This window comes from Accipiter gentilis, chromosome 11, assembly GCF_929443795.1.
Source record: "Accipiter gentilis chromosome 11, bAccGen1.1, whole genome shotgun sequence".
NCBI classification, from domain to species: domain Eukaryota; kingdom Metazoa; phylum Chordata; class Aves; order Accipitriformes; family Accipitridae; genus Astur; species Astur gentilis.
The window spans coordinates 4,912,100-4,938,270 of NC_064890.1; the positions used below are offsets into that span (position 1 = coordinate 4,912,100).

The 26,171-nt window shown below is 44.1% G+C and overlaps 1 protein-coding gene across 1 annotated transcript in view; it reads right to left on the reverse strand.

Annotated features, from left to right (window-relative positions):
* The window catches only part of SFMBT2 (Scm like with four mbt domains 2), a 117,723-nt gene that overhangs the window by 42,674 nt on the left and 48,878 nt on the right, over window positions 1–26,171 (reverse strand). The window contains exons 5-9 of the mRNA XM_049813810.1: window positions 23,461–23,549; window positions 20,036–20,282; window positions 13,733–13,830; window positions 1,962–2,063; window positions 1,147–1,294 (exon numbers count right to left, since the gene is read on the reverse strand). Of these exons, the coding sequence (XP_049669767.1) occupies window positions 1,147–1,294; window positions 1,962–2,063; window positions 13,733–13,830; window positions 20,036–20,282; window positions 23,461–23,549 (684 nt within the window). The remainder of the gene's footprint in view (window positions 1–1,146; window positions 1,295–1,961; window positions 2,064–13,732; window positions 13,831–20,035; window positions 20,283–23,460; window positions 23,550–26,171) is intronic.

Here is a 26,171-nt window from a genome sequence, read left to right on the forward strand (position 1 = left end):
TAGCTGGCCTGGGGGAAGCTGCATAAGAACTTGGGATGAAAAAACCCAAAACATTCCATTTACTTTCATTTTTAGCAGCTTTTCTGGCCAATATCAGCGAGCTCTTACACTGACATTATCATTACACCTGGATTTAAGCAGGAGGGAGCTAAAACATCCAGACAGCACGTTTATTTCAGTAAAAGCAAGAGACTAATTATGGATGCACCGTATGCAGCTGCACACACAGGACTCCAGGACTTTGGTGGGAATTTCAAATCACATGTGCTGAAGAGACATTCTGGATATACATAAGAGGACTCTGACTCTGGTAGGGAATAACTCTTTGCTTCCCTGGGCTTGGCAGCAGCATACTTTTTCCAAAATTAAGACAAATCTGCATGTGCAAAACTTAGTGGGATTTTTTTTTTTTTTTTTTTTTTTGGAGGCATTCCTTTTTCTCCCAAGCAACACCAAATTTTGGCAAAGGGTCAACATTCCAGCCAGCTTCAAAAATCTAAAATTCCAGAGAACTAACACATTTTGCAAGCAAAGAAATATTGCTAGGGCACCGCAGGTGGTTGTCTGAAATTGCAAGTAATTAACTGCACTGCTACAAAGTTGGGAAATAGCAGGGTTGGAGGCTGTTTCCCCTGGCTCTGACTTGTAGGCTGCTCACAATTTGCCCTCACCTGGGTTTTTTTGAGACAGCTAAGGAAATGCCTACACACTCCTGGGCAGGCAGCTGTGAGTTTAGCTGAGACATTTAGATTTAGGAGCTTTGCTTGGCCTCGGCGTCGTACCAAGGTGGAAACTACAGGGAGATGCCTGGTTTGCCTCTAGCATGATACAAACTTTTAATGCTCCTTTTGCTCTCTACACGCACAAAGCATCGCGAAGATGCATTTCACAGGAATTCGCTAGGCTTCGGTGCAGCCTGCTTCAGACTACAAAGCACACGGAAATCAATCCACCAGCAAGACACGTTTGCAGAGATGTTCACGAGCTGGTATGAGCCAGAGCAGCCCCAGCGACTCAAGAGAGCCACTCTGGCTTGAGATACTTAGGATGATGCTCTGCTGTGAACAGCATCGTGGTTTTAAGGCAATAACAACAAGCAAACTTCCTTTAGAGGAAACCTGCAAATCACCAAGAAGGAATACGAACCCTTGGGAGGTGTGAGATTGACTCCATTTTTAAGGCACCACTGTATTGGCAAGATCCCTAAGGAATCCGCATGGCAAAGCATTGAGATTTTGCTGGGTTCAGGTCTCAAGTCATCAATGGTCACTTGTAAATAATGATTGTTAAAAACCTAAGGGGTTAAACAGAATAAAACAAAATCAGACGTTAAATTTGCTATAACATTAGGTAACGTGGAAAGCTAGAAACAGCCAGGCCCTGGAATCAAACTATTCCTGAAAATAACCCGCTCTCACCTAACACTCTTCATCAAAGCGTTTCTACCAGAGAGATCAAAGTCCAAGTTTAAGAGGCAGGTAAACTGAGGCAAGGGAAAGTGCTGGGCTTCAAGATTACCCAGTGTGTCTATAGCTAAGCAGGGACTGGAAGCGATCCTGGAGACCCCAGAGCCTTCCTCTCTCTTGCCTTTGAGAGTGTGGATTAAATATCCAGCTGCGGCCTCCACCCAGCCGTTTTATTTCAAAAGGTTTCCCAGATGTGCAGGGAAAATACATATGCATGGATGGGAGACAGAGATAAAAGAGGGATCATTTTGGTTTTTACATGGAAGTGGTAGATGGACATACTCATCCCCATTGGATCTAAGTGCATATAGTCAGCTGATGATGTTCGTAGGAAACAAACAATTCATTACTTAGGAACATCCATGGATTTTAAACAAATTTCTTAATGTGTTCTCCAGCCAATTAAGTACCACTCTTGAGTTTTCCTAAATGTGGTGGAAATCAGTAAGAGGCTCCTAATCAGGCTCTTTTCATCCCTTCTTTCTGGGAGCTCACCTTGGTCACTGATGCAGGACAGATATGAAACGGCTCCCTCATATTCACCGCCTCCAGCTTCATCCCCACAGTGAAGAAGTGGTTTCGCAAATCAGCATGGTCCTGTGGGAAGAGATGGGACAGAGGAACACATGGCATGCCAGTGCCATCCACCAAGGAAGGGCCAATACATTTGAAAATCTATTTGAAATGTGTCCATATGGATTTTGTCACTTAGCCGATTACCAGATAGACCCCCAGCTCCAACTGGGCACTCCTGGTCTTACCTTATTTTCATGCTAACCCAACCACAGAAAGAGAAGGGACACCCTCGCTCCTAGAGGACAGATCTGCAGGACCAAGCCCATCCTATCTAAAGCACAACGTGTGTCCATCTCATCAGCAGCATCTAACTTGACCTTGGTCAACAAGATCGTGCTCACCAAAAGGAGGACCTGTCTGAGAAACAAATACTTGAAAATCTCCCCTGGGCAGAGCCTCTTCACCTCTGACACCCACTACCATCTAATAGCAACTGAAGGTGTCAAGATTCAACCTGACGTCCCCCAGGGTAATGCACAGCATGTATGCAAACAGCTCAGGACGGCCCTAATTGACCTTGATGGATCTCTAGTTTCTGCAGGACACCGATATAAGGACCTGGGCTGGTTTCCACGTGCTGCAAGATGGAAAGGCCTTTGCTCCAGCCGGGAGACTAAAGGTGGACTAAAGCCCAGACAATGAACTCAGACCGAAAATGTGGGCAACAAGAGAACACGGTGGGAAAACGTGCAACGGTGTTCAAGTATATGCCCACTGCAACACTTCCACCTGGGATCAAACCTGGCTGCATCCAAAGGGCTGCACCCAGAGGGTTGCACCCAGCAGCTTTGGGGATGGCAGCAGGATGCAGTCCTGAAACTCAGAAGCAACCCAGGTTCAACCCCCTGGTTTGCCACCAGTTTAGTGTTTAACATCTATCAAATGAATCCATCCCTCGTGACCCCTAATAGGTGTATGAGTTGGCATCCTAATTCCAGAGTAATGATCATATTTTGCGTTCATTCAATAAAAATGTCCTGCAGTATTTCTAAGCAGTCTGTGCATTAGCCAATACAAGCATAAAAAGAGATGATTTTATATTTAATGCACACATACAGACGGCTCCAAAATACATGCAGAGAGCTTGCTATCTAGTAAGTGGTTAGCAATGTCATTCCCATCTACATTCCTTGCTACATGCTGTATTCTTGTTCTGAAAAGATTTTCTATTGATCCAAAATTGTATGTCATTGTGCTTTCTCTTCCCAAGAACTGTCTTCAGTTGTAGACTTAACAACTTCTATTCTGGGATCTTACATTCCTGGTGCCATTAGAGACACAGATTTTTACAAGCTCCAACCACGACTAAATGAGTTGTCTTCATCTTACCAACCTGCAGTGTTATGGAGCCTGTTCTGTGAGAACAAAAAAGCAGTCAAAAAAAAAAATCTTACTGGTTTTAGACTCACAGCAGAAGCATATACAGATAGGGAAACTGAGGAAGATTTAGCAATAACGGTCCAGAGTGCAACGAACTAACGGCTGAGGAAGGAGCAGACGTTCATGAGCGTGAGCATCCTGCAGTACAGCATAACCACCAGCCATACGTGTGCTTTCTGGCAGCCACTTCCATATCACTAAAGCCCTAGGGAGACAGGAGACCCATTTCTAGCAGCTTTACACAGAGAATGTTTCATTGGATAAAAGTCTGAACCAGGGAAGAGAATCTGGCTCCTCGTACATAGAGGTTGCCTAATACAAGGGATGCATCAGACAAACAGGTTGTCAAAATTGCCTCCTTTACTACTGAAAAGGTTTCAGCTGGGAAAAGATGATAGCTGCAGAAATCAGACCTCGCCAGCACTGAACTTCAAATCTCCAAAGGCAAAAAACATCTGGACTGGAGGGCTGCCTCCTCCTGCATGAGGTTCCACACCCAGCGTCTCTTAATCCTTCGGGTGAGGTTGTAAAGAAAAGGCAACTTCGCAAAATGTGCACCTGGAAGTAAGCTTACACTGCAGCATCTTCCCATCAGAAGTTCCAGGATTCAATTCACGCTCGTATCCAGCTTCAATACATAATAAGCCAAGATCCACCAAAGTACTTAATCATGTTTATCTTTAAACATGCAAGTAGTTTCATCAACTTTAAGTGATTTGTTGATTGAGACCAAAATATATCGAGACCAAACCATATTGCTTCTCACTTTTATCTGAATCCATTTCTTTGGTTCTTCTCCTTCTATTTGTTTTGGCCTTTGTCAAAGGGAAAAAATAATTGGGGAGGGGGGAAGGCTAATAACATTTAGAGCTATTTTGCTTCAAAAGTATATCCTCTTTTCACCACGTGCTATGTCCCTTAGGATCAAACCTCCCTTCTCATTCAGCATAGCATGTAAATATCTTCCCCATTAAATTAATAGCAAGAGTGAATTCGCAAGGGGAGTTCATGGGATCTCGGGTGCATCTCCCTGTTGAGGGTCAAAATCCTCTTTGAAGCAGGAACATACATTTGTTTGGAGAAGAGCTGCAGAAGTAAAAAGCTTGTCTGTGTTAAATGTCATTTTTTGAGATGGAAAAGCTTTCATGGAGAAAAAGCCTTTATATTGTACCTCTCTGGCAAATGGTCAGGGTCTGGATATTTGATGTCTCTCACATATTTGCTAAAGAGAAGCATCAAAATTTACTGAAGCAGCCCTAGATTTTTGCAGCCACAAAAGGAAAAAAAGATCCTGATGCCGTTCTCCAGTTCCAGTGCTGGAGTTGCCTCAGCCAGCAGGGAATTACTTAGGATTTGGCATATGCTCCTCTTCAAAACTCCAATTAATTTACATAATTTCTAAGAATAGGTTCCACAGAAGTGAAGGCAAAGCTTTTAATTAGTATTAGACTCAAAGTGATACACTGGATAATGAACTGCTCTCTACTCCTTTTATTCACACTGACAGGAAAGACGCCTGTTTAATAAAAGCAGCTACAAGAGGACTGGAGGGGTGAGACTTTCCCCTGGTCCCCGCCAGGCTCTGCAGCCGAGCAAAAGAAATGCCTGAAATGATTATGGGTGGCAGAATCTGACCCATTACCGCTATTTCACGGCGTTCAAAGCCACCTATGAGGATGTCACCAGCCATTATTTTCTAGCAACTTCTCCAAGTGAGTTTCCGTTTTCTTTGAAATGGAGATGAATAGGCAGAATATTTTTTGACCAGTTGGAGTGTTTTATAGCCTCGTGCACGGTGAACCTTCACTCCCGCTGGCAGTCAATGCTTCCCACTGACCACACGGATTTACACCAGCCGATTGCCTGTCCCAGGGTTCACAACCCCTGAGTGGGCAATGGAAATACCCTCTGACAGCTGGAGAGCAGTCAAGTAAGCTGGATCGACAATCAACAAGGATGCAGAAGAGTCCCTCACAGCAAAGTGAAAAATCATGCCACAGAAAGTACAATGAATTAACGTGGCACGAGCACCACAGTCGCTTATTCAAAGGGTCACAAACTCTAACATGATGGATTACAGCCTGCGACGGTGCTCACGGGTAACGAATGGAAAATTGCATAACCCTCCACTGAACGTCTGTCACTTACAGCCCAAATCCATTGGCAAAAGCCGGGGCTGTCACAGCTCTCACTGCAAACCCCAAGAAGCAATCAAACTCAGCCCTACGCTCCTGGGTTTAGAGCAGTATGCATTTGCAAATTTGCCAGCACGCACAGGCTGTGACCCGCCGGGCCATCTGAAAGGCAGCCCTGCTTTGGTATGCATCTGCATCATCTTTACCTTCCTACCGCACGGTATTTCTGCCACCCTTCTGCAAAAAATACTGATGGGCTTTGCAACAGCTCACTGCAACCAGCATCACCTGCAGGGCTGAAAGCTGGAGCGTCTGAAGGTCAAATAACAAGTCGGCAACAGTGCTGGGAGGAGAACCGGGCTCCTAATTCCCAACCCTCTTCTTTAGGTACCGAGATAGTTGCCTAATTCTCTCCTTCATAGCTAACGAGCAGTGCAGGTTTCAAAAATGTCAGGAGGCTTGGGAGCCTAAGCGTCATTCCAAAAGAGATCCACAAACATACTCAGAAAAGTACTCAGATTCTTAAGGATGCAGACAGGCTTTAGGGAAGTACCTGTGTGGGTGACATGCTTAAGTCCTAATAATAAAGTTACTAAGCATTGGCTTTAGGTCTTGAACTCAGAAAGATATACTTCAAAATCATCATAGTCATTTGCCCTTTCTGGTACCTAAATACCTTGCTAAATCCGGCTTCTGAGTATTCCTACTCAGCAAAGGTCATTTAAGTGTAAATAAACTCAAACTTGCCCATGTCACAAGAGTGGAGCTCAGGTAATTTTACAGTGCGCTGGGTAATGCAGATAGAGCAGGGGGACTTGGATAAGCTGCTTTTGCCCGTGACATTCCGGGAAGCCGTACTATGGGCCGGTTGCTCTAGCTGTGTCCACAAACCCAAGGAAGGGCATCACCTTCGGATTGTGAAATGTTCATTTTTAGCCCATTCTGCTCAAGACAGAACACCGGAGTCATCTCATTTTAAACCCAGCAGCTTACACAGTGTATAGATGAGAGGAAGAGTCTGTAATTTGAACTCTAATTTTCAGATACTCTAGAAGTCAGGGCTCTTTTGGTCCAGAACAGTCAGATTCACACCACCGTAAGACCGCAGCTTTGTGCAAAATTCAGAATTAAGTCTGAATGCTGAAAAGTTGCAAAGTTGGGAGGCTGATTATAAACACTGAGCACTTATTAAATGATTGACCTGAGCCTCTTTTAATCCTCACCAACTGTAACAGTGTGAAATGCTATTGCCTTCAGTCACATCTCTCCTGGTTTACCCTACTAAAAGGCACAGAAGAAGTGGGCCCCATCTGGTATGATTGGAACCGTATTATTTGATTCAGTTTTTGTTTTCAAAGAAATTGCTTCCCCCAGTGTTTTCTCTAATTCTCCAAGAAACTGGCTGCTTCTAATAGCCTAATTTTAATCACAAAGCTCATGTGTGGTAACCAGTCACAAACACAGTAATAGCAGTGGTTAAACTGCCTCTGCAGGAATCTGGCATTTGTTTTTTAATTGAGCAAAAGAAAAAAAAAATAAAGAAAGAAACCCTCCCAAATGCAATCCTTTGCATTATTTGGAGATGAATCAGTCTTGTTTGCGATTCATCAACTTCCTTTGCTAAACACAGAGCAATTTTCCCTAAAGACACACTCTCTGCAGGGAGACAGAAATCCCCCGGTAAGACACAACACGAGCAAATTGTCCCTCGGTTTGACAAGTGCAGTCACTGGAAGACCAAAATGGAGAGATGTGGGGTGGGATGAAGAGGAAAGGGTGCTGGGAAGGAGGCTTTAGAGATACCATGACCCTGAAGTAACGAGCACGAGAGCCAGCTACGAGCTGCACCTACTGAAGAGCCCCTTAAAAACTGCAGATGCTTCTGCCTAGGATCAAATTTAGCCCTACAGATTTTTAAGCTCCTCTTGTTGAATAAAAAATAGTTACCATAGAAACAGCAACATTGCAGAGTAGCCGGTCTAAATCCAAATACACCTTCTCCGTATGGCTCGGCCCGCCGCAGATGGCATTAGGGCAAAGATCCCCTCCTACGCAGCGCCTGCTTCGGTGTGCCTGGGCGGTGGAAGCACGGGCAGCAGAGGTAAAAGACAGAGAGATGCATCCACTTGGGGCAGAGGGGATTGTGTTTGGGTCGGTTTTTTAATGTCTTACGGCATTCCGGACTGCCACGCCGCTCCACAAGTGTTCGCTAGTGAATCCCGGTTGTGTCACACGCACAGTGGGGTCCCACTTCACAGGTGGGAAAGTCAAGTGGAAAGGAAAACACAGGTGGGAACATCTACTTGAGTGCTCCAAGTGAAACCATCGGTGTCTCTTTTCACACCCCTAAATAAGTACCTCAGCCGTGAATAGCGACCGAGTCCTCACAGGCACTTGTTTGGACTGAGTCTGCCCTCAGATCGTTATTGAGAAATCAATGGGAATTTGTTAGAGAAGAGAGGATCAGAACAAATTCAATGCACACCGTGGGCTGCAAACACCCTGCAAAACAGCTACGGACCAGAGCTGGCTTTTGCTTTCTTTGAGAACAGTCATCCGTCTTTAGATGGATGACTTTTAGGTATCACCCACCCGGGTCCGACACGGGAGCAGACTCTGGTTGTAGGCGCACGTTAGCCCCTGTCAGTGGAAAACATTGCCATGCCCAAGGATGCGGGAGGCAAGAGCTCAGGTTGTCATGCACAAATTCCCCGCTACCAAGCCTGGATGCAGTAAGTACACTGGATCAGGTCCTTTTCCTAACTTCTCACCATCCTGAGAGACGCCGGGATGTAACGGAGAAAGAAAACCACACGTGCTAAACGTACAGCCAGAGGGACAAGGAAAGCTGAGGGACCCGGTTCCCGCTCAGCCCGTCTGCTTTGCTTGAACCATCTCCAGCATTTCTCTTCCAACCCTTTCGTACAGTGCTGCCAAACAGACCCTCGGGGCGTTTCAGACCAGGCTTGGCTCCATCCACCTCCTCGGATTGCTCTCCCCGCCTGCCTCCTTGCAAAACCCACGGTCGGGAGGGAGCTGCAGAGAGATCAGAACTTCTCCCTGGTCCGCAGGGGTACCGCCAGGCTCCATCTCACCCGAGTGGCACCTTTGATTTCGGAGACATCCTCGCTCCCAAGACCCGTGAAGGCAGCTACGTTTATAAGGCCCTTTGCGGCATACCCCCTAACGACGGTTATTAGGTCTTACAAAGATAAATGGCTTTAATGAGCTGAGACAGGAGTGGGTCAAAAGGCAGCCCAACGACAGAGGGGTCGGGACGCCGCGCGCGTCTCCCAGCCAGGCAAATAGCAGTGAGGGAGGAGGGCTGGCGAGTGCTACGGATGGGGAAGAACAGATGGGAGTATAAATAATCTGGCAGCCTGCGAACAACATGGCGACTCACGGGTTATTAAAGCACAGCGTGCGCGGCGAGGGCCAGCCAAGCCATCAGGGCACGAAGGAGCTGGGGATTGCGTATGTTGGGATTTGGCTTCCAAGTGAAACCAAAAGCGTGTTCGTTGTAAGCTACTGCATCAGCACGTGCCCATCTATTTAGGGGAGCTGAAGACAGAAAAACCCTGTTGGACTTCGAAGTCTATTCATATAGTCAGGTCAGGATTGCCTCCGAGCAGAAAGTAACCCTTCAGTTTCTCTATTTTACACTTAAACTCCTCCAGCATACCAAATGATGGAAGAAGACACCCTAAAACACCCAAAGGGTTTATTAACTTTTGAGAGATGTTGTCCTCCTTTTTGAAAAAAAAAAATATCAGTGTCTTGGAAAAATAGTCCATCTTACTCCTATAATTAAAACGCATTAAAATTCATCTGATGGAAAAATTATATTTTAGAGGGGGAGAAAGAGTCCTGTTTAATATTTATCTTCATACTTTTCAGTGTAGAACTAGAACCACCACTCCATCCTGAATTTCAGGGAGCAGCTCTTGCCTGGATGATGGCAGCTCTTGGGGGCAGCTGTTGCCATCACTCTCCTTAGCAGAGATTTGTCCCTACTGATTCCTTCCATGTCATTAGTCTTACGGTTAATTAATACTATTACTGATTACAGGAAATATCAAAAAGCTCCAGTTAGAAACAGGGGCACACTGGGCTGGGCATAGTGTAGAGCTTTTTTTGCCAGAGAGAGAATAATTTCAAGTTGGAAAAACCCAACAACTTTAGGAAAGGAGGACCAGAGGGTGGAGACAAGAGGAACGGGATCAAAGGCTATAAATCAGGAACTGCCGCCTGTCTTAGATAACACCTCTCCCTCTTAAGTGTCTGTGCTTTTCAAGTAGTTTAACAGAGTTTGGGTTAGGGATGTGCCTGGTGACAGCTCCATCCAGGCTAGTCATCAGGACCCGCTTTACAGCAATCGGAGGAAATTGGGAATAGGATGCCCATATGCAACATCTATGGAAAGATAATGAGTACCCCAAATCCTGGGTAGGATTTAGTTGTCCAGAGGTGTCTGTGAGCTGAAAGACACCCGACGATCCACAACATCTGCGTGGGACCCACAGATATGGCACAGAAGACCAGGGGAAGCATAATGGGATGTCAGAGAAGATCCCCAGGATGCTATCTGCCTCTCTCTAGGAAACTAAATCCCATGATCTGTGTCCAGCATCCATCTTACCCCAAGCTACAGGGCTTTAACTCTAGACAATGCATTGATTCCAAGCATTAGGGCTAGAAGGTGCTGTGTTTGGAGTCTGGCTTCCTGATGCAAGGCTCTTTCTTGGAGAGCACCACCAATGCTGGTGGTGAAGGGAACAGCTGAAATTGTCACACTTAACTTGAAATCTGGCCGTGGTAACAGTTTGACACCCTTATTCATACCCAAAGCTCCGGCCATCTTCTCAAGTGTCCTCTGAAGCCCAAGCCATCATTTATGACCAGTACCCAGCCAAGCATGGGGAATCCCTATAGCACCCTGAAATCAGAGCAGAAACAGCAAAGGACACAGCTCCTTGGGTTGTGGTCTTATGGAAGGATTTGTGCTCCTAAACCGTTCAAACACCCTTGAAAATCCTGTCTGCATGTAGTCTTCTTTAAGGATCAACATGTTTTCTGAAAAGAACAGAACGACAAAATAGCGGGTGTGTTGCAAAAAGCTTTTGTGAAGAAAAAACTTATTCCAGGATGTGCAGTTTGCAAAACACTATGTTTAGTAGCTATATAATAGCAGCATTTTCTGGCAGTTGAACATGACTTTCCTTCTCAAAGGATCCTAAAGCATTTTACAAACGCTTTCAACATATGGCCAACTGTAAAATAGCACCAGAAAAAAAGAAGATCCTGTTTGCAGCCTTCTCCCTGATTTTTCCCACCAGCTCACGTGGTCTGATGGATGGTGCCCTCTCCTTGGATGCCAAGAGGGGATCAGGGCTGCACTTTTGCAAAGGCCTTTTTGAACTGCTGCCAAAGACCACCACACGCAAGTTCAGCTCTGCCACACTTCTGAGAGTTGATAATTCAGGCTCAAATCCACACTTATGAGGTCTCAGGCAGAACCTAACCCTATTACACCAAAACCAAAGAGCATCACCACCAACACCAACAATGGGCTGACAGACCCATAAGAGGAGCCACTTTTCGCGCTACAAATGCAAATCTGCTTTCCCAGCACCACCACCTGGGACCAGTTTGATGGCAAACCAGCGACACTGCCCATGGTCATCCACAGCTCAAAGGCCAACAGTAATTTAAGCGGTAATCCAGCCAAACGTGCACGTGCTCACCATAGGGACCGCTCACGTCTGTACAGCAAGCACACACACTCTCCTCAGTGATGGATTTCTGTAGGGAAATGTGGAAAATGCGGAATATAATTGCTTGGTGTGCAGTTTACCATGTCCGCCAAAGTAAACATTTCCAGTTTTCCAGAAGATCTTTAACAGTTGCCAGCTGTCAAACCCTGTGTTTTATATCTCATCTAACACATGACAGTTACAGTAGCACGGAGCCCCAGGCACCATCTAGAGACATTACTTCTGTGCTGGGTTTGAAAAAAAAAAAAAAGACAGACTCCTTTGGATTCTACACTTTTTCCTGGGTTCTGGGATTATCCTTGAAGGTCCCACACATAAATATTGGTTTACCTCATAAGATCAGACAAGTGTACTCTCATATAGTCTCCTAAAGCCTTTCCTTAACTCATATTTAAGTCATTACTACAGGAAGACAGGCTCGCAGGCACGGACAAGCTCTCATATTTTTCTCCTTAATTAAGAGGCACAAGATGGGGTTGATTCACCCTGAACAGGCAGAATAAAGTGATGCCCATGCACAAATAATTTATTCAGCCTCCTGTCTTCCCAGAACCAGGGGCTTAGATAACACCAAACACTGAATTCAGCTCACCTTGTGCTCAGCTTTCACATTACAAATAAAGAATCCCTGTTGACCTAATCTTGCCTTTTTGTCCCATTTGGCCCCAAAGTAACTCTCCTCTTGGGCCATTCAAGCATTCCAATGCTTTGCATTGTCTTCTAAGAGGAATATCTTTGCAAGCTCCAACCACATGGCACAGCAACTGGGATTTGCTGAATTTAAATTTATGACCCTCGTGCAATAATTAAAATAAGTGGGTATAAGTCTGGCATGCTGAGAAGAGGCAGAAAAACAGCTGTTAGTTACAAACTTTTTTTAAAAAAGGATGTTTTATGACCCTCATCAGAAACATTCTTCACTCTTTCATATAGACAGGAATAAAATTTACACATTAGGCATTCCCTATTGTGATTTAATCCCTGCCCCACACAATGCATTTTTGATCTTGAAACTGCAAATGCAAACTTTAATAGAGTTGGCGGGTTGAAGCGTTTTACGAAATAAATGGCAGAGAATCAAAACTCTCCGCACGCCACTCCCATCACAACATGGGGCTTCTCAAACCCACGCTCGTGCCGAAAGCCAACGCACAAATCTTCCCACTTCTCCCAGCCTAGCCGAGCTTTCACATTGCAAGCAAATGAGCCGCTGCCTGGGCCATTAGCAAAGCGGTCCCAAATTGATGTTGCTAATTCAAGTGCATCTCAGCTGGGCGAGGAGCCTGGATTCCTTGTGGGAAGCTGCCAGCCAGCACATCCCTGCAGAAAGGGTGAAGGTGGCACCGGGATTTCGTGCCATGCCACCCAGGATGGGACACGATGACTTCCTTCTTCCAGTTATAGAATCATTTCGATTGGAAAAGATCTTTAAGACCATCGAGTCCAACCGTAAACCTAACACTGCCAAGTCCACCGCTAAACCATGTCCCTAAGTGCCACGTCTACATGTGAACCGCACCAATTGCTTGGGTGTTTTGGGGTGTCCCAGTGCAATATTGCTTAAGCGCAAGGAAGGAACCCAGAGGGTCCCCAGGATGGTTGGATAAGCCAGGAAGGGTGGTGGGGAGGACACCGTGGTCCACCAGGTCCCCAAGCAGGAGGTGACACTGGAGACAGCAGGGCACCGCTGTGCTTCAACGCACCTCCCCGAGCATCCTCTCGCACCCGCGCTGCCCATCACACCGCAGCAGGGATGTAACTGTTAGAAACCAGACGGGCACAGCTAGAAATCAGGATTATCTGGAGCCGTCATGATTAATAGCAGTGCAGATCTGGATGGGAAATTAAAGCCGGTGCCTCAGGGCTGAAGCACATCTCTAACTATTAAAAACCAGAGTGAGAAGAAAGAAAGAAAGAAAGAAAAAAAAAAAAAAAAAAAAAAAAGATGTGGGAGCAAAATTATCTCCCACTTCCACTACAGGTCCCTGAAGGAGGTTTCTCTGCCTTGTGGCTTGTGATCAGATGAAAATTTTGGTGCAAGGCTCACTGAAATCCGTCCAGCTTATGTCAACTTTCATACTCGTAGCCTTACAATTTCACGGTTGTATACACCGCCTTTGCACAGGTCTAACAGAATAAGACATGTTAAAAATAACGTTGGAGAAATCAGTGCCGATCACCCCCAGCCCCTCGAAAAACACTGACTGCAAGAAGTCAGTTCTCAGAATGGAAAGTCCACACATAAAACTGCATTTTATACAAACATCTCACTTGCGACCTTTCATGGTGATGTATTAGAGCAACGGCCTTTCCTGCAAAAGTTTAACATAAACTGCTAAACACTGCATGATATTTATTCATTGCAGGTTCTGTAAGTGAAGGAAAAATGTGTATCTTTTACCTTGAACACTTCCATTGGAAGAGGAAAATTTGCTGCATCATTAAGGGATTTTTCCAGAGCGCATTTCCACTCAGATATACTCTTCAGAGAATAGATATCTAAAGCAATGACAACAACAACAAAAAAAAAAAAAAAAAAAAAAACACAACAAAACCAAGAGGTGACTGTTTGGGGATCAAACATTTTTGAAAGACTTAAGTTCCTATGTCATAAAAATGGATAGTACAAGCGAAATGAATAGTGTGTATATTCCAAGCTGTACAGCGTGGATAAATTCAACGCAAAAGCAACTAGCAGGGGCACATTTCAGGAAGATTGTGTTTTATATCCTGGAGTAAAACCCAGAAAAATGCATGTCCTTCATTTTCTGCTGAAGAAACGAGAATTGTACTATCTCATTACTTGAAAATAACAAAAACTCTCCTTTGATTTTCAATTCTCAAAATACCTGATGTTTCCAGTTTGAGGAGCCTCAGGTCTTCAGCTGATATTAGTTATATTTGAACAAAACCAGAAATATCTTTACCAAGGCTTCTGTCCATTGGAAAGTTTGTTTTGTTTTTTATTGCAGCGTTGGGGGTTTTTTTGCGTTGGGTGGGGGTAAGTGTGGGAAGGAACATTTCAGCTAGATCTCTATCCAGACCCGTTTTTTGGTACCACACTAAAACCAGAGTATCACACCAATTCAAAGATTTACACTTATGAATTTTCATCATTATACTTTTAGGCAAAATCTTTGTGCAGATTCACATTGCTTTCAGTGAGTTTCTTTAAATAGGTTTAATATTATTAAATCATTCTATTAACAAGCCCTTTATGGTTCAGTGCAGTGAAACGCCTATGAATCATCAAAGGAAACAATGTAGGAAACAATACTATGATGAAGAACATTATATTGGATTTACTTCTGCCCTAGAAAACATATTGTTATCCTGCACATAACAAGCTATTGTAGAACATTCATATCAAGGTCTTAAAGAGACAAGATAGGTAGATAGATTGCAACAATTATTGAAATGGAAATGAACATTTACTCAATAATAAACTTGAACCTTGATACGAAGTGAACAGTGTGAAGCTTTTGTCAGTTTGGCTTCACGCACTTACATCACAGTTCAATTTGGCCCAATTTGCATTTAAATTCTGTACATCTAATAACGATATATATTTACTAGCTAGCAAAGATTTACTGCTGTATCTTACAATTCCGAAGGAGGAAATAAAAAATATGTATAAAAAAGGAACTGGCAAGCACTGTTTTCACCTAGCACTGACAGTACAAGAGAATTTTATGCTCTCATCTCAACAGATTTAAGACCTTATCAAAATAGGATTTGCAGAATCACTCACTGGAAGTGGATGTATTTATACTTCCACTATATCAAACCTCGCTACTTCAGAACAGACATCAAGGATATGCATATGAATTTAAACACACTTAAGGGGAAATGTTAACCTTTCAGGGCGGTATTTTTAAATCCTCAACTGTCTGCTTATTAATGGGAATATACATTTCAAGTCTTTGTTTACAGCATGTGCAGTGGCCGCAAGTGTTAATAAGTGCACTCTTTACCTAATTGTTCATTATTTTATAGCCTTATTGCTCCAGTTCTCCCTTACTGGCAGAAGCTCTGATCAGCTTAAAGCGCAGGGAGGGAAACGACTAAACTTGTTTCTTCCTTTTTGGTTTTAATGATGCCAAACAGAGAAATACTCAATACGATATGATTTTTCCCCAAGCTGCAGCCAGTCTGTCGTTTCAACTAACAAGAAGTCTCAGCTTTGGAAAATGCTGCTGAACGCTCCCTGGACAGAGCAAGCTGAAAACAGACCCTCGCTTTCTACTATGATGGCAGCAAAGCACAGGAAAGAAGAATCAAGTGGCATTTGGGGCAATTTTGCCCCAAATCAGTGAAAACAAGCAGCAACTTCTTTGGGCAGTGTCAACAAAATTCAAGAGATAAAGACAACTCCAATGGTTTCAATAACCAGCAAGCAATATCATGCGCATTTAATTAGTGGCAGCTCCCTTATGCTGGCAAGTATATGGACACTAAATCGCACGGTTAAAAGAGCATAAAGCATTTTGTTTAAGTGATAGGGTTGCAGGTAATTGAACAAAGTGTACTGTGTCAATTTGTATTTAGGTTAACAAGGAGTGAGCAATTAAAATGACTGCCAATTTGTCTTTAAATAGAAAGTAACATAAAACGAGACGATCTCTTCCTCCATAAGCAGTCGAGGCAAGACCATCAATGGCTCTGTGTCAAGCAGCCTGTGCCAATTTGCACTAGCAAGGAGGCTTCTTTTGGATTCAGATATACATCTGAGGGAAAAAATAAGCGATGACCCCTTTGCCTCAGTTAAAAGGGCTCACAAGACATACAAAGTCCCTGGAAGTTGCCATTTGGAGAAGACAGCCAGGATGCTATTTCCTAAAGACCCTCTTGCACACTTTTGTACATTAAGTGGGTGCTAGGATGTGGATGGCTTCAGAGAAGAGACCTCTCCATCCAAAATACTGTAGGCATTTGGATCCATGGGATCTCCTTTATACGAGATGCTCTGCTTCTTGAAAGACTGACCTCAAACTGCTGTGCAAGGTGAAACCCAACTTGGCAGGTCCCAGAGGTGGATCAACATGGAAAAATCACAGCCCAGGGAAACAAAGGGAAATAAAGCTGAAGGTGCATATGCAGCATCCAAGTCAAGAGCACTGTCACAACCTGCAGAACTGATGTATAACTGAACATCCCCATTTGATAGCAACTGAACAGGCAGCCTGATTTGGGGAGGAGCTGCGTGTCCTCCGCATCTCTTCGGAGGAGATTCATAACACCTTTGATATACAGTCTAAGGCTGTTCCTGTTATCGATCAAGGAGTCACCTTAACTGGCTTCAGATGTTCAAAAGTTAGACAACCAGGTCTGTTCATTGCTTTCAACCCCCCCTGAGTGGAAAAAATAGGCTTATGAAGCTGTCATTTCATCTGACCTACGTTGACATGTCTTAAGCATCCCCTTTTCTCCACTGATCATAAAGAGAAAGCAATAGCTCATACGGAACTGTCTTTTTGATGCCTACGCTACGACAGGTGAATCTAATCCCTGATGTGTGAAAAACTAACATACTGCCCACAGACTCCCTCTCTTTCCTAAGAAGGTCCACACTAGGTCTTTCACACAACAAAAATCTTTCTAGTCCAAGTCCTATTTACTACAGAAGTCGCTTGGAAGGATGTAAGCAGGCAAGGATGTGTCCCTGGCACACTCTCCTGGCCTGGGGTCCTCAGGAAATTGCATTCTTTGACAGTTTATGGTTTAGTAGCTTCATCCCTGAGTTTCTTTAGAGACCTCTGCTGCCAGCATCTCATCCTGACAACTCACTACTGCTTGCCTACCTGCTAGCTCCAAGATTTCCTCTGCAGACTCTTTAACTTGAAAGAGATCCCCTAAGACCAGCCACTTGGCTTTTTCCTTCTTCCTCCTCTGGGTTAACGTCTCATACGCATTGTTCATCCATTGTGCTTTATGAACATGCTGATGTTAGGTGGACATCAAATGGCCGATATAGTCCACTATGTCAGAAGTGGAACAGCCAGCATTCCTGCCTCCAGAAACTCTATCAGATTCCCATTTCTGACTGGCTATTCCCTGGAGTGCAGAGCCTGATAACTGGGTAGACCAGAAGAGGAGATCAAAGAAAGGTCATCGGGGCCAGTGTTCAGGAGAGGACTTGTGAGAAAATGGAAGTGTTCAGACCCAAAGGGTATTTTCTCAGCAAACTCTTATGAGACCCAATTTTAGGAGGTGTAAAGTAATGACCACCTATTTAAGTCAATGGAAGTCAGGAAGAAGATCCGGGCATTGAATTAATAACAATATTCACTAAAAAATGAATGACCAGAGAAATGCCAAGGAGAGGAAACAGATCTCAGATGAAGACAGACGAGAACAAGAGAAAGAAATCTTAAAAGCAGTTAAATCAAGGAGAAGGGAGAAGAAACATAAACAACTTCAGCAAAAAGAAGAGTCCAATAACAAGTTTGGAGACAAGACAACTGAAAAACATGAAAAGAAAAAGAAAGCCGGGGGGAGGGGGTGGGAATCCATAGAGAAGGAAGCACAGGTGGATAAAAGGATGAAAGAGTAGAAAGAGAATGGAATAAACAAAGAGGAAGCACAAATCTCATTTGGGCCATTTCTGTATTGATTCACCAAACCTACACAGGCCAAGAGGGTGCAAAGATGGTCAATGAAGAAATTTTTCTCTGTAACACAAATACTCTGTAAAAGAAGAGAGCGAGTGATAGTCATGCTCTCCAGCGTTCGCATCCAATTTAGAAGTGATGGGCAACATTGATTCCTACCTATCAGTGAAGAAAAACACACGCTTCCAAAAATCATTTGAGACCCCAAGTTAGACCCGAGAACCAGACAGACTTGTGAACACGACAACTGCACGTATCAGGGTAACCTCTCTGAATCAGGTGCAATGGGCAGAAGCCACATTAGAAATACCTACCCAAAGGAGGGCTACCTTTCTGCTATCATTTGACACTCACTGCAAAACTTCACCTACAGCACAAGGAAAATGAGGTACAGACCTGGACAAGTTTTTTTCACCTACACAGGAAAAGGTGGGATAGGTCTGCTGGGTCAAAACCTGTGCGTTAACCAAGAAAGCACCTCATCTCCCAAGAGAGGTGCTAACAGCTAGCAAATGGGAGCCATGATCCACAGGACTTGGCAAACAGCTTTGTGGTCCCAAGTATAAGCCACAACTTTATGAAAAATACAAATGCTGCACACTTTCTGCTCCAAAGAAGACCATGCATGCAACAGTCTAAGCTGTCATGTTTAACTAGATCCCTAACTTCAAGAGAAGTCAAGTCAACCAACTTGACTCAGCCAACTCAAGACAAACGCAGAGCTAAATGCCTTGAGTAGAAAGGAAACCCAACTGCCCAGAAACTTCCACAAATTCTTGACCAATATTATTGGGTGGTGGAGAAAATTCACCGTAGAGCCTAGATGGAAGCATATCTCCAAAGCCAGCCCCAGAACCTGTCGATGAATGCCTATGCAAGTGTTTCTCCAGCAGGCTTCAAGCAGCCCTGAGCCCCTACTGTGTGCTGTGGTCCCTAGCCCATTGTCCTGCCTGCTAAACCTTAGTGATGCTTATTGTTCCCCTACACTCAGTCTTGCCTCCTTCCCTGACATTTTCATCCTGCTTCTTTTGCCAAACCCCATCCCACTGTTTGGAATCTGCTCTTGCCCAGCCTGCTTGTGCCTGACTCCTCTGCCTAGCTCCTGTCCCTTGAACTTCTCCTGCCCCTGGACTTGCAACTTCCAGTTTCTGACCCCAGACTGGCTTAACTGCAATCGCTACCTCTCTCTATCCAAGCTGGTTTGAACACTAAAGTCTAGCGAGCTGCTTCTCCAAGTTGCAATCTCCTGATGTTCAATCTGGTCTGACATACTCGCAAAGACTTCACTCCCTTGGAGAAAATGCAGGACAAAACCTGTGGTCTTTTAAACCTGAAAGACTCCCTCTACCCTTACTCAGAGGAGTATTTTCTTTGCTTCTAGCAATAGACACCCCATAACCCCTCAATGGGCAGGTTGACATGGACAAGCAGACAAACCCAGCACTCTCACTGCACTTTCTGGCTGGTTACACACAAGGCAGGTCTCACTCCGCAGATGTACAGCAGTGTTACAGCTGAATATGAAAGATCTGTTAGAGGGACCATACGGGCCCCAAAACACTTCCTCCAGCCCTGGGAAATTTCACGGAGGTCGACTGCTACCCAAGAGAAACGTGTGTGGCCATGGAAAGACAAACGGGCACGGGGTCCTTGGTTGAGGGGAAAGCAAATGGAGCCTAGTATATGCTGAGAGGTATCACCTAGGACTTGATTTGAACAGCAGAAGACTGGTTCCCATCGAGGCCAGGAAGAGCTGGCCACTGAAACGCCAATGAAAAGGGCTGGGCAAGCAGGCACATCCTTGGACTATTCCCATCAGCTTTGCTTCTTGGCAGAAAACTGCACGAAACTGCTTTTACTAGACACTGCTTCCTTCCAGGAGTGAAACTAAACTGAATTTATTAAATAAATTTAATACAGTTTACCTGACCCACTCTGAACCCCAATTAGATGGCTCTCACATACCATCTGTGTTACATCTAGAAACTCCTGTCAAAGCAATGTGAATGCTGGAAAAGAAATGGGTTGCACGAGTATCTCAAAACATCAGTAAATGCCACAAAGGGAGACAATATTTTTAGGAGGCTCTTTACCTGCAGGTGGGTCCATTCTGTATTTATTCTCTTGACACCAACCGACTGGTCGAAGTCTGCAATCCAAGTAAAACAACCACTGGTCATAGGATTCAGTCTCCTCCAATCCCACATAGCGAAGGCGTAATCTTCCTCCAACATTTTCAACCACACTAACTATCCAGTACTGAAAGGGATTCTGGGAATCCTGCAGCTCTATTAAGGAATCAACTGTAATGAGGTCTACAGGGTTTTTTCCTCGCAGAGGCTGTTTGAATAGAAGCAAAACTCCTTATTTTAAACTTTATTTGAAGACTTCTCAAGGCAACAGATGACAGCAGAAGATTATTTTTGTTTTTCACACCATCATCCAAGCGATCAGCAAACAGTCTGTTCTTCTTCTATTTTACCCAATGTCTTCCAAGTGCAAATTCAGAAGTAAAACAGAAAACAACAGTTGTGCTAATTTCTCAACCGACATCATCAACAACAACAAAAAAGAATAATAAAAGGTGGAACAGCTCATAAGTCACTTAGGATGCTCCTGAACAACTCAAAGCCCAGTTATAATGGAGGATTTCAAACCAAATTCTCATTGACTGCATCTGGTAAGAACCAATCACAGAACTGGACACTGGCATTTGCCTAAAAGGCGACTACTTTGGGCAAGACCCTGAAATTGCCTTCTGTGCACTGATCTTTCCCACCAAAGGCTTCATCTCATTCCTACTGTCATGCAGAGCAAATTATTCCCCACAGCCATGGATGCGAGAGTCGATGGTGGTCACTCCAAAGCCCAAAGCCAACGGCAGGTTCCCACCAGCTTAAGCAATCTTGGGATCAAAGTCCAAGGCACACAGGATTTGTCAGGTCAAGCCACCACGCCCAAAAAATCCCAGTGACTGAGGTTATTTGCTTACACATAGTATTTTCTGTGATCCCAGTTTTGCAACCGTTAAACATGTGCTTAACTTTACACCTGCAAAGCTGCCATCCACAGGCATTAAAAAAACCATGAGATGTTTTGCAGAATGACACCTTTGGGGCTCAGTGTTTTTGTTTTGTGATTGTGAGCATCTCTTTGTTGTCGAGCTTTTCTCCACTAACATACGAGTTAGTTTTCTTCTTTTTTATTAAATGCAAGTTCCAATTCTTATGCAATTTCTCAATTCCAGGGCTTTAAGAGCAGCACTAAAAAACACCCCAAGAGTTGGGAGCATTGGTCCCCGAAGGAGATGTTAAGCACAGGCATAATATATTAAAAACAAGGACTTTTCTGTTTTCGTGTGTGTTTGTCCCACTTCTACTTAATTAAACAATATAAACTTTTCACAGTATTTTTAAAATATTAATTCTGTAAATCAGAGTTAGCCCAGGATGGTTCTTTGTAGGGGTAGCCAGAAAAAAAGAGAGAAGAAAGCCTTATTTTTTAAAAAAAGTTCCCTTTTCTATTGAATTTTGAAAATATTCAAAATTTGGAAATGCAACCAATTTTCACTACATCTCTCTCAATCCAAAAATGCAGGCAACAGAATGAGAATTTGGTAAAAAATGTAATTAAAATTAACTAAGATCTTACCACATGCACAGTTTTAACCAGCTCTATGATTAACAGATATTTCTCAGAACAATATATTTGCCATTATAAGTCACTCCTCTATAGCGTAAGCTACAAGCACCTGTATAATCTCTTCAAACATTATTTCACAGCAAAATGCAGTGTCAGAATTTAATAATATAGTAGAAATCTACTTTAATGGGTTTTTTCATCTCATACAACTGCTTCATTGCAACAAAACGTTCCTTAATATGAAACGATGGTGTAATGATTTAACTTATTATAATAAATCCCTGGCTGTATAAAAGTGAATATTGCTTCTCTGATTTGTGTGCTAAATTTTAAGCCAATGGGTTGTCACCTGCTCCTGAGAACTGAATGGCTAAGATTAATAATTGGCTTGCATGAAATATTAACATTTACCAGAATGCAAGAACTCTTTATATGCATAGCTAGCATGTTAAAAAAAAAAAAAAAAAAAGTATCACTACATATTGATTTAACAGTACAACAACAATCTGCAGCACTCACGAACAGCAAATCTGTCGACAGGGGGTTACGTACATTGCACGACACAGACAGCACTAAGCACATATACTGCATAAAACACCAGAAAAGGGTCAGAAACTCTTTCAAGCCAATGCACCGCTTTCTCTCTCTGCGTTTCTGCCTGGGGCTGCCTCTTTTCTCTGCCTGCGGACAGGGAACGGAGAGGTTCGCGATGGCGTTGGCGTACACCGGAGATGGGTGTTGGACACCACCAGGTTTTGGCACGTGCCACCTGGGAGCGGTCCAGGGACGGGGACGCAGCAGACCTGCGGACGTGCGTTATTTTGGGTGTGCGAGGGCTGGGTGGCTAACAGATTGGGGGAAAAAATAAAAAAAAAATCCCTGATGGTACGCTATTAATTCTCTCTGCCAGGCAGCTCGTACCACATAGGCATGGGGAATAAAGGATGCGGCTGCGGCAGGTGGGAGTGACCAGGGACAAAATGATCAAAAATGGTGCCTGGATCCACACTTGCTTCCAAAAAAGCCAACACGAGTGCTAACACAAAGGTAAACCGTCTTTACGCCCTCACTCTCAGCCTAAATACAGAGGGGCAGAGACCATTATCTCCTGCAGGATGGGCTGTTTCCTCTCCAAATGCCCACAAAAGTCCCGATGAAGAAGGTGCCCTGCTCCCATGGTTTTAAGGTGAATCTGTGGGATTTTTGTGCAAGATCTCAAGGCATGCTGAGGCTGCCCCAGGTGCAAGTCACCCTCTGAATATGCTGTGCAGACGGGGCTCTTGGCCATATGGGTGCATCTAAAAAACCAGTCCCTTCTTCTCTCCTGACTACGGACGACCGAGGCCACCTCACCCAACTTCCCTACTAAATCTGACTGCTAAGTTTAGGTGGAGGGATTGGCCCGGGGGGGGGTTATTTCCATATACACATAAACAGATAGTGCTTCCCATCAACCTGCTAAACCCCCTCTCCAACCTGCATCCTGGCTTGAAAGCTCAGGTCACCAGTTTGCTGAATCTAATGGGGCACTGAAGGGCTGTGTCCTCCTTCCTACAGACTCCCTCCATGCTCTCCTTCACCACCCAGCCTTTTCTTTAATTTTTTTTTTTTTTTTTTTTTTTTTTTTTGAGTATCCAACTTTCTAAGCACCACCCTCCAGCTTAAAGGCAAAAGCAACTACCCATCGCTGGGTCAGAAGCAGAGCCAGCAGAGTCAAGGCAACGTTGCCACCGACTTTTGGCCAGCGCTGGATCAGACTCCGTTGCCGGCACACAGACGCTGCAAGCACACAACGCTACACATCGGGAGCGCAAACACCGCTGCAGCATGCACACCGCGACACCGTATCAGATAGAAACTGCAATCTAATACATACGCCTTCCAGTAAATTTGCAGGTGCAGTCCGGGCGCCGGTCAAATCGTGTATGAGAAACTCTGTCCAGTCCATGTATTTCTCTTTGATTGCTGGGGAGGGTGAGGAAAGAAAAGAAATGCTTAGCACAGCAGACTGCAATGGACTTGCCACGTGTATTTTAAGAGACATCTCGGGGTTTACCAGCTCTAAAGTCTGCAATCGAGACCAGGAGAAAAGCTGGTTTCTTGCCCGGTTCCTTGGGGAACCCATGCTCATGGTGACATCCCAGCACGAGGGAAGGGGTTGCTCCACTGTAGTCACCGACGATGACTTACAACAGCGTGGCTTATCATCTCCATCGCTCCCATTCAAAACTGGCCACTGCTTGTGTAACCGCTCGTTTCCCCGCTCACCACGTAGGCTGAGGTATGATTTATAAAGTCTCTTTGTGTGTTCACTAATGACCTCGGAGAAAAGAAGCTGTGCAAACATTCAGTTCCTCGACAGGACAACAGAAACTCCAGGTGCTTTCCCCTTGCAAAGCAGAAAAATCAACCCTGAGAACATTGTACGTCAGCTGTCAAGTCAACACGCTTGCAAGAAGAAAGACTTAAAGAATCTATCAGGAACTTCTATTTCATTTTAGAAAAAAATCTGAATAATTTGAGCTAAACACCATAAGCCTATGTTACTTTAGGATCCGTATCCACAGAGTTGCGTAAGATTTGAACTGAAATATATAAATGTTGCCTCTCGGATTCCAATTCTGGTTCAATCCCTGTTGAAATCAGTCAAAGTTGGGCACAAAAAGGCAATTCAGCAAATCTCACCATCAGAGATACAGATGCCTCTCCAAATGCATTGTGCATTTGCAACTGGACACCCAGAAACCAGACCTTAATTCCACCTGCCTGCAAATGGCAATTAAATTACATCAGAAACATTTTTCTCTCCCAAAAATTCTTACTTATGTGTGAGATAACCAACAGCGATACAGTTATGCTGCTAACATAGCAACACCCTTAGAAGGGAAAAATCGCAAGCATTTGAAAATTAGAACATTTCCTCTGAACAAAAAAACTGGATACATGGCTTAAGGACCATTACCCCACAGGGGAGCCCAGGAAGGTCTGTAATTAACCAGCATAGGTCCAGAATAATTAAATGATAGCAGCCCTCATGGACCTCTGAGAAGGGGCAATCTCAGCGGTTAAAGCAGGAGGACTACAGGCTGGAAATGCAAACAGCGTTGTGGGCACAAATATTGCCACTGCTACCTCCAGACCAGGAGACCAAACCTGAGCTTTCTCAAAACACATCCTCAAGCCGTCCGCTGCCAAACACTGAATTAAAAGAAACGCAAAGAGGGAGCGTTGTGTTTGCCCAAGGACAGTTAGACAACATTGCCACAAAACCTGGCACAACGTGCTCGTGGTTGGGCTTCCATCCAGCATGGGTGCTTGGCAAATTGGACTCTGGCCCATACTCAATTTATATCTGAAATATCTTATGCAACACTTAGAGTTGGCCACGGACAAAGACAAGAAGCCATGCCCAGCAGACCTTACATCAGACCTCATTTCTGAGTTGTACTCCTTTTCCCCAAAAAGCCAGTTCTCCCAACGTCACTTGACCTATACATTCAGTTTATAGATCTAAATTACTTTGAAAGTGCATTTAAATGTATTTAAAATTAGCAAACCTTAAAGTGCTGGACTTGAGCCTCTATAAAATAATACTTGAACTTGCCTGGAACTGTTCTAAGTCTTTTGCAGCACTGATTTTGCGTGACTTCCAGGAGATTTATGATCTTTACATTATTTAAGATGAAGGAACAGCCTGAGAAGAAATGGTTTATACAAGGTACTTTCTCTCTCAACATTCCTGTTGCATACACCTCATCAGTTCCTGTCCACCTACGTTAGGATAAAGAAAACAAGCTTAATTTTGGCATCAGTGAGAAGATAGTAATTGCTGTAATGAATGAGAGTGGAGTCCCTCTGGTTCAAACTTCTGCCTCTCGCTGCGAACAGCACTGGGTGCATCCGAGAAAGGTGCAAGTTGAACTTCATTTTGGCTTATACCCACAAAGTTGTCAGACGAATTTTGAATGCCAGAGCTTCATTACTAAGGAATGACAAATGTGATAAAAAGAACACGGTTCGAACTTTCAAAGCTGGCAGGAGGCAGAGGGAGGAATAGGATTTTCAAAGTTGACAACAGATTTCAGGGGCCTCCATTTCCAGATGCCCAATTCGAGATGTCTTAACGGTGCCCGATTCACAGATCTTGCTGTCTGTCAGTAAGTCCCCCTTCTAATGCCTCTCAAACAAACAAACAAAAAAAAAAAAAAACCACCCAAAAAATCCCTTGTCCTTTTTAAAAGACTCGCACCTCACAACTTTTTGACACCGAAATAAGATGGTGCCCCTCTCCACATTCAAATCTGGATTACAGGCTTCCAAAGTCTAAAAGTGCCAAGGTGACCTTTGTTTTCAGAATAAACAGACTCAGCTGAAAAAACGAGCTGCTCCCATTTTCTGAGTGGTTTCAGAGCCATCCTCCCCAAACAAATCTAGTATCTGGTGTTTTGCTTTATTTTATGCTTCTTTTGTGGTGTAGATAAAGGGACTCTGGAAACCTCTGGGAGAGAACAGATTGCACTGGAAGTTTTAGGAACAGGGATTTGCACTATTTTCTGTTCCTGTAGACCACAACTGGGCTTCTCCGTA